Source organism: Delphinapterus leucas, chromosome 20 (assembly GCF_059928025.1).
Source record: "Delphinapterus leucas isolate spDelLeu-1000000601 "Yukka" chromosome 20, BTC_Dleu_Yukka2, whole genome shotgun sequence".
In the NCBI taxonomy this organism is placed as follows: Eukaryota; Metazoa; Chordata; class Mammalia; order Artiodactyla; family Monodontidae; genus Delphinapterus; species Delphinapterus leucas.
The window spans coordinates 16196618-16205844 of NC_143148.1; the positions used below are offsets into that span (position 1 = coordinate 16196618).

Genomic DNA, 9227 nt, shown 5'->3' on the forward strand with positions numbered 1-9227 from the left:
ATGTAATTATATGATTATGTTTAAAAGTAAACCTGTATCTTGAAGAGATACATATACTTACTTATTTCTGGATAAAATATGATCTCCAGTATTTGCTTTAAAATTACCTACAGGGGTAATTCCTTGGTGGTCCAGTGGTTAGGACTCAGCACTTTCACTGCCAAGGGCTCGGGTTCAATCCCTGGTTGGGGAACTAAGATCCCACAAGCCACATGGTGTGGCCAAATAATTAAATAAGTAAAAATAAAATAAAATAAAATAACCTAGAGGGAGAGGGGTGTTCACTTGATGATAATTGTTGAAGCTAGGTGATGAGTACATAGGAGTTTTTATTATACTATTTTCATGTGGCCCAAAACGTAAGTTTTTAAAAATTATACAGATAATAAAGGAGAACATACAGATAAATTTTAGCACATACAGGAACATGAGGCTATTTTGTATAATCACTCACTCTACTGTCTGGTAAAGAAGAGGTGGTCAAAGTTTATTAAAAGAAAAATTTAAAAAAAGAAAAAAAAAACTACCCTGAATTCAGTCTCTCTTACTGGTCAAGGTACTAATTCCGCCCCAGCTTCTGGCCCCATCATCCAGCTCTTTTACACATACACAGCCTTACACTCTTCCAACGAGTATTTATTATTAGTTAAGCCATGATTCAGGACCCCAGGGTGGGGATCACTATGTACCCAGGTCCCCCTTCACCACCCTGGGGAGAAGGGCGGAGGACAGAGAAGGTGGGGTGGAGCCAGTTCAGATCTTCCCAGGAAATGTGCCTTCTGCCCGGCGGTCGTCCCAGGCTGACACCTGTGGAAAGACAGCCAGTGTTACTCCCTTCCTCCACAGGGAAACCAGATGGGTGAACTTCTTTGTCTTCCCCACTTTGCCTACCTGTTCAGTCAACAAGTAACCCCAGGACCTGCTATGTGCCAGTACTGGCAACTGTTCCAGGAGCCGGGGAACCAGTAGTGACCCAGAAGGACAAGAATCACTGTGCTGAATGAGCTAACATGAACTGACCCACTGAGGGGACAAGGGGTGGGGCGAGGGGTGGGGTGGTGGTGGAGGAATAATAACAGGCAGACTCACTGCAGAGCTGTCTGTGGGGAGATGTGTGTAAAGACCTTCAAAAGTATGACCAGGCCCTGCTTCAGGAACCCCAGAGTCAACCCTCAATGATGTCTGTCAGAACAGAAGAAAGAAGGAATACTGGGCAGCTGTGAATAAAAATGAGGCTATCTATGCTCCAGCAGGAAAGCATCTCTAACGATCAAATGCACAATCGAGTGCAAAAAGGTCCAAACCGGCTACAGAGTGTGATCCTACTATTGCTCACAGATGTATGCGTACATATACAAAACGATGGACAGGCCCATATCGAACTGTTAACACTCTCCCGAAGTAACACTCTGCAACTTGTGGACCCTCTTACAGGCAGTCAGAGCACATTTATTTTTATATATACACACACATTCACATTTACATGCTATACATTAGAGGCAATGGATAAATGCATGGATAAGGGAGACAAACTGAATCCCTGCTCCATCGCTTCCTAGCTGTAATTTCCTCATGCAAATTACTCAACCTTTCAGGGCCTCAGTTTCCAATTTTGTAAAATGCGGATACTGATAATAGTACCTATCTTTTTTTTTTTTTTAAGCATGTTTGCCCTTATATGATATAAAGCACTTACAAAGTAGCCGGCCCATAGCAAGTGCCTATTTTATTTACACACATACACCACACATCACAAATACTCTTTACTTAAATTGGGCCATACTATACAGATTTTTCCCCCCATACTATACAGATTGTCCTGCAACTTGCTTTTTCCATGAGTCTCAGAGCTCTTTCTGTATTCTGTCACATAGATCAAGATGAATATACCATCATATATAACTTGTTTCTGAATGTTCCCCATTACAAACAACTCTGCAATGGTTGTCCTTGTACACAAACATTTTTATAGGATGTGTAGATGTGAAACTGCCACATCTAGAGTATGATTTTTTTCATTTTGAAAGATCCTGTCTCAGGATTGACCTTAACAGTGATTGGACCTGGGCTTCCCTGGTGGCGCAGTGGTTAAGAACCCGCCTGCCAATGCAGGGGATACAGGTTCGAGCCCTGGTCCAGGAAGATCCCACATGCCGCGGAGCAGCAAAACCCGTGCGCCACAACTACTGAGCCTGCGCTCTGGAGTGCGCCAGCCACAACTACTGAGCCCACATGCCACAACTACTGAAGCCCGCGCACCTAGAGCCCGTGTTCCACAATAAGAGAAGCCACCACAATGAGAAGCCCACGTGCTGCAACGAAGAGTAGCCCCCGCTTGCCGCAACTAGAGAAAGCCCGCGCACAGCAACAAAGACCCAATGCAACCAAAAATAAATAAATTTTAAAAAAAGTGATTGGATCAATCTATAGAACCACCAACACTTAGTACTACCTTCCACTCCCCATCCCTTTTAAGTTAAAGGATCAGGCTGGTCTGATCCTCTGGCAAATTAGTCTTTGTCCAATAATCCCACTTCATGGAAAGGAAACTAAGGAAACCATTCAAATAGAAGGCAAAACATTTCCTGCAGTGGAATTGTACACTGCAGTATCATTTAAAATAGTGAAAAAAGACTGAGTCCAGCTAAAGGGGAAGGGACTATTTTTTAACTATTAAAGACAATGGCTACCCAATAATTGAGCAGGTTGTACTGACATGAAAATAGGTAAACAATGCAAGTAAAAAAGCCAAGGATAAACAGTATCTACAGTATGATCCATATCTATATTTAAAAAGTACATAGGGACTTCCCTGGTGGCGCAGTGGTTAAGAATCCGCCTGCCAATGCAGGGGACATGGGTTTGATCCCTGGTCCGGGAAGATCCCACATGCCGCGGAGCAACTAAGCCCATGCGCCACAACTACTGAGCCTGTGCTCTAGAGCCCGTGAGCCACAACTACTGAGTCCGTGTGCCTAGAGCTCATGCTCCACAACAAGGGAAACCACCGCAATGAGAAGCCCGTGCACCACAACGAAGTGTGAGCAGCCCTGCTCGCTGCAACTAGAGAAAGCCCACGTGCAGCAACGAAGACCCAACGCAGCCAAAGATAAATAAAATAAAATAAATTAAAAAGAAAAAAGTATATAAACATACACCAACACCTACTCACACATTAGAAAAGGAAGTGGAAGATTTATACCAAATTTCTAAGGGAAGTTAACTTTGGACTCAGAAGGGGGTGACTTAGGAGTTTTTCACTTTTTACATTATAATAGTTTCACTTTGAAGGTTTACTGTATTTTTTATGAAGAAACTAAAGATTTTTTAAAATGGGAAAATAAAAGGGAGTTCCTTGGTGGCCTACGGGTTAGGATTCAGAGCTTTCACTGCTGTGGCCCGGGTTCAATCCCTGGTCAGAGAACTGAGATCCTGAGAGCCTCGCGATGTGGGGGAAAAAAAGAAGAAAGAAAAAGAAAAGAAAAAATGATTGGAAAAAATGTTTTAAATGCTCATATAGGATAAGTGCTGGACTCCCAGCCCCACTCCTCCCCAAATACACATACTGGGGTTAGAGACTAATTTTTAAAAATACACAGGAAACACCTGGAAGATGTTACAGTATTATCAGCCAGGTCAGGAGGATGAGAAACAATTTTTTGCCCCTTCCTCTATTTCTTAAGTTTCTGTGAAATGGTTATATTGCTTATAAAAAAACAAAAACAAACAATAGCAATAACAAAACACTTGTTTTTACTTCACCAAATTTCTGGAATAAAGAAGCCAGGGCTGCTGGGTATAAAGGGTGTGTTCACATCCAGCCCTCAGAAGGCAGAGACAGCAGGCACCCGAGGGGAGGAACCACAGAATCTAACGCTCCCCAGGTAAGGGCAGGCCCAGGTCCCAAAGGCTGGGGTGTGGGGCAGCACCGGGACTGGAAGCATGTTTCCTAGCACCCTGTCCAGCACTCACCTACTGCAGGCCCTGAGGCTGGAGGGTGGATATTATGGGATCATGGTGTCATGGTACCCAAGATCACGCAGGGACAAGGAGAAATCCTGGGAGGGGAGAGGGTACTCAAGACACTTGAGAGTGTGGCCACAGAGGTGGGAGGCAAACCAAGCAAGCTGAGGAAGAGTGCATTAAGGCAATCTGTTCTCAAGAAACAAGCCCCAAAGATGTACATCAAAATTAGAACACAATCTCCATCAAAGGGGACCAGTTAAGTAAAAGCATTTGTAAGGTAAGGACCTCCCTGGCGGGCCAGTGGTTGAGACTCTGCGCTTCCACTGCAGGGAGCGCAGGTTCGATCCCTGGTTGGGGAATTAAGATCTCACATGCTGTGCAGCACAGCCAAAAAATTTTAAAAAAGAAAAGAAAAAAACAAAAATGAATGAGGTAGATCTATACGCACTGTCATAAAAAAGGCTCAAGACACACTATAAGTCACAGAACAGACTATATAGTATGACCCATGCATACACAGAAAGTTCCACAGGCTTACGTATGATAAATGTATATAGAGAAAGATGAATCGGTTAACAGTAGTTACCTCAGGGGAGGGGGACTGGGGAGCGAAAGCGGACGTCTACTTTTCATTTTACTGCACTGCCCTGTACTGTACTGTTTTATTTTTTAAAATGAGCACTATTAGTTTTGTAATAATATCATATTTTAAGACATATGATTTTTTTCATTTTAACATCTCTGAAAATAGCATGCTTGTTACATCCATTTCTGGCATTAAAAAAAAAAGATTTAAACATCTCTCAGTGTTTCTTGTAGTCGATGGGGTCTTTGACTTGATGCAATAAATCTTTTATTTAAAAAAAGAGGGTATGGCAGAATATTAAATAGTAACAACGGGTCTGGTCAGATCAGGCCTAAAAGGACTGCCTTATTGCATCCCTGTTTTTTAGAAATGCATGCGGAAGTAGGTAGGGGTGAAACGACATGTCTGGGATTTGCTTCAAAATACTTCAGCAAAGGAAAGAGGAAAAAGAAAAGGAAATGGAGGAAATGTGGAGAAATCTTGAAACTATTCAGTTTGGGTGATGGGTATATCTGGGGGGTCACTGAATTATTCTCTCTACTTTTATGTATATTTGGAAATGCTCATATGAAAAAAGGACAGGATTCCAAAAGATGGTGAGCTCCACAGGGACAGGGCATTTACTTGTAGAGTGTGTGGGTGAGACAGATCTGGTTGCCTTGGCTGAGAGCCTGGCTGGTTGAGAGAACCGGTGAAAGGAGGAAAGGGAGGTGATTCTATGAAGAAGAAAAGGCTACATCCATGGCCAGTGTGATGCCTTGTCCTCCCTTTGCCTCTCACAGATGAGCTCCCATGAAGTCATCACACGTCCCTCTGCTAGGACCCCACCCCCACCCCAGCACCCCAAGGGCCCCAGGAGGAGGCACATACCCAGGATATGGGGCAGAGGGACTTGTACACACGCCGGTACCATTCACACATGGAGACGTCACCCCCTTTAGCAGTCATTGCCTTCTCACAGCGGTGGAAGTCTGTGAAGAATGGGGATCAGGGTCAGCCCAGACCAAGGGCTGGAACACATTTTTGATCAACATTCACAGAAATCGTTTTTACTTCACAACCAGTTACACAAATCCCCCCTACTCCCAAGTTTCACAAAGAAAGCATACCCTTACAAGTGTAGTACTCATAAGGGCTAGACACACCTCGCTAAACTGATTCTGCAACCCCTAAAGAACGACAGTTCTACTTGAAAACTCTGGGGTCAGGAATGATAAGGCAACCTGAGAGGTGTGTGTGGGGATTATGGAAGTCCAGAACCAGGGCAGGGGAAGGGGACGGTGGTCTCGATGCTAAGATGCTGGCATCCTGGAGAGGAAGACGGGAGGGGGATAATCTGGTTTTTAATAGTAGGAAATTAATTCAAAAATTACTCCAAGTATTACACGCCTGGGCACACTCCCTAGAGAGAAAAGCATTCACATGGACATCAAATTACATTTTAAGCATGTTTATAGCAGCACCATTCATAAGAGCCCCAAACTGGAAACCATGCAAGTGTCCATGAATAAAATGTGGAAAACTGTACAGCAATAAAAATGAGCAAAACACATGCCACAGCATGGATGAATCTTCAAAACTGTTGAATGAAGACATCCAAACATAAGACAACACATACAGTATTTATAAAGATCGCAAAGAGGCAAACCTCACAGCGGTGATAAAACCAAAGTGTGACTGCCCTAAGTCTGTGGCGTTACATCTCTCCTGGGGAGAGTAGAGTGTTGTTTTCAAGACAGGGCGTGCAGTAGGCATGGGAGCCCAGAGGGCTGGCAGTATCTAGTTTTCTATCCAGATTATAGTTACATGGCGGATGCACTTTAGAATTATTCATTTAGCTGTACATTATGTTTTATGTACTTCCTGTACGTATGTCACATTCCATAAATACACACACACACATCTTGGGGGGAAAAAAAATCACTGTGGGAACCAAAGTTTGTGACCCTGGGCCAGATCTCAAGCACAGGTGGTGATGAGGGGCACAGGCCCTGGGAGGAGCCAAGAGGCAAGCGACTTGAGGTGTGCGACCAGGGGAAGGTCAACACTGCGCCCCACGCACCCTGCCCCCCCATGTCCTGCTCACCCAGGTAGTTCTGCCAGCAGTTCCTTGTCTGGTTCTGGTTGGGGAAGCGGCTGTCAAAAGGAGCAGTCTGGTAGTTCTTGATTTTGGTCTTGATGTCCTCTGCCATAGTGCTGACTCCTGGAGGCAGAGAATGGGTGCTGGCACGGGTTCTGGGGCTGGCAAGGGGCTGTCAGTCCACCCAGGCCCGGTGAGCAACAAGCCAACGCCCCTCCCTCTCAGTACACACAGAGGCGAAGGCAGGGCAAGAACACATTAAGGGTGGAAGTCACAGCAGGGTGTCTGGGGGAGTCAACTCCTTGGTAAAATCAGGCTTTATTTGTCCCAACATAACACCAGCTGACATTCACTGAGTGCTTACTATAAGCAAGGAAGCTTTATTCCTACAGTCACTCTAAAAGGCAGAAACTATTACTATCGCTGCTTCACAGACAAGAGACAGGGAGTTTAAGCGACTTCCCTTAAGGTCATTCAGCACACATGTGGTGGAGCTGCACTCTATCACTAACTTAACCTACACTGCAGAGGTTCTTAATGTCTACTGATGCCATGAACTCCTCAGGGGTCTAATGAGCCCTTTCTCAGAATATGTTTAAATGCATTTAAAGGGGACTTCCCTGGTGGTCCAGTGGTTAAGAATCCGCCTTCCAACGCAAGGGGCGGGGGTTTGATCCCTGGTCGGGGAACTAAGATCCCACCTGCCCCGGAGGCAACTAAGCCAGCACACCACAACTAGAGAGAAGCCTGCGCACCTCAACGAAGATCCCGTGTGCCACAACTAAGACCCGACGCAGCCAAAAAGAAAATAAATAAATAAAAACTTAAGAATGCATTTAAAAATTGCATAGGATCACAAAGAAAACCAGTTACTTGTAGCTGAGGATTTATTAACTACCACAATTTCAAAATAATCATGCCTGAAAATGATATGTTGTGAAATCTGCAACCATAAGGGTCTGTAAGATGACCTATGATTTTGATTGCTGACAAAGTCACAGATGATGCCAATACTACTAGGGCTATTGCCTCCATTCTTAACTGAAGGAAACGCTACATTTTAATTAGAAACTAGCAGAAGTACAGGTGTAAATTTCCCCCCATTCAAGAACTAGCACCCCTTGAATTCTACAGATTCTGTGCACCCAGGGTTAAAAACCTGTGCTGTAATCTCTCTTATGTGGTGACACACTGTTTTCATCAGGGAATCCGAGAGAAACTGCCTATCAGATTATTCGAGGAGTCGTGGGATTACACAGAAGCAGACCAGTAATAAATTCAAGCGACCCAGGGTAGCGGTAAGGATTTGGGGCACCGGAGGAGAGTCTTTCCGGGAGCGGGGTGATGTGAACACCAGCCGCTGGGACACAGGCGCGGTCGGAAGAGTTGTTTTGGAAGCGATCTCCACCCGCTTTCGGGAGGGAGGGTGGACTGCGGATGACGCTGCAGCCCCTCCAACGTCCAAGGGAGAGGAGGGGCCAGACACCAGGAAGCCAGGCTGCGGCCTAGGCAAGCCTGGGGGGTCGGGGGTCGTGGGGGGAGGGACGCCTGCGGCCTGGTGACTAAGAGCACTGCAGTCCTGGTCGCTGGCTAAACTGCATAATATCTGATCCTCAGTTGCCTGCCAGTCAAAAAGGGATAATCGCAGGCCCTATCTCATAGGGCTGGAGGGAGGATTACATGAAGCAATATAAATCGCTTGGAATGTTCCTGGCATCGAAGAACTAAATAATCGTCAGCTACGATTACTAACTGAACAGGACCCCAGGGCTCCTGGAGGTCGGCCGCCGCCGGCCGGAAACCTTATCTCGTTCTCCGGGAAGCAAGGGTCGGGCTCCACAGTTCCCCAGGCTGAGGTTCCAGGGCGCCCGAAGCCCCCACACTCACCTAAAGATGCTCCTGAAGCCCCTGGACGCTCAATGTGACCCTTAGCAATGACGCCAGCGTCGGACCGGAAGCGGAACGAAGACCCGCCGGAAGCGGGACGAGGCAGCGCACTGGACAGCCTTCCGCACGGCTAGAGCGCCGTCCCTGGAGCGGTTCAGGCCACGCCCATGCGAGCGAAGTCCAACCTTCCTATTGGGCTGAATGCCTGTTCATCCTCAATCCCGGCCCAATCGTAAGCTTGCGTGGCACTTGGAACCGCACGGAGCTATGGCTGTGCAAGCTGTGGGCGCAGCATGGTCATCTCTCTGTGTTTACCAGGAGAAAGGAGTCTGGGTCTTGGGGCTGGCTGGAGAGTGGGCGTGGGAAAAACATCCTAGCGGAAATGCTCTTATTCGTGCAAGAATTATTTATTGAATGCTTACCCTGACAAAATCCTTGCAAATGACCTACACGGTTTGGCCCCCTTTTATACTCTTATCTCCTTCTCTTAACTGCTGCGGTTCCAGGCACACTGGCCTCCTTAGCAGTTCCATAAACGTGCAGGCTGGCTTCCCCGTAAGGGCCTTTGCACTTGCTGTCCCCTTGGCCTGGAATGCTCTTCTTGCAGTTGGCTCCCTCCATCATGTCCTGCAGGTCTTTGTTAAAATGTCACCTTATCAATGAGTCCTTCTCAGTCCAAATATTTAAAATTGCTCTCTTGTCAGTTTC

General features: G+C 46.1%; 1 protein-coding gene across 1 annotated transcript; it reads right to left on the reverse strand.

Annotated features, from left to right (window-relative positions):
• Positions 1 to 309: 309 nt before the first annotated feature.
• On the reverse strand, positions 310 to 8637 carry COX6B1 (cytochrome c oxidase subunit 6B1). The gene is made up of 4 exons (XM_022586477.3): positions 8520 to 8637; positions 6639 to 6755; positions 5423 to 5523; positions 310 to 807 (listed from the first exon to the last, which is right to left on the reverse strand). The coding sequence occupies exons 2-4, from the start codon at positions 6742 to 6744 to the stop codon at positions 754 to 756; spliced, it is 261 nt and encodes an 86-aa protein (XP_022442185.1). The 5' UTR covers positions 6745 to 6755; positions 8520 to 8637; the 3' UTR covers positions 310 to 753.
• Positions 8638 to 9227: the final 590 nt, after the last annotated feature.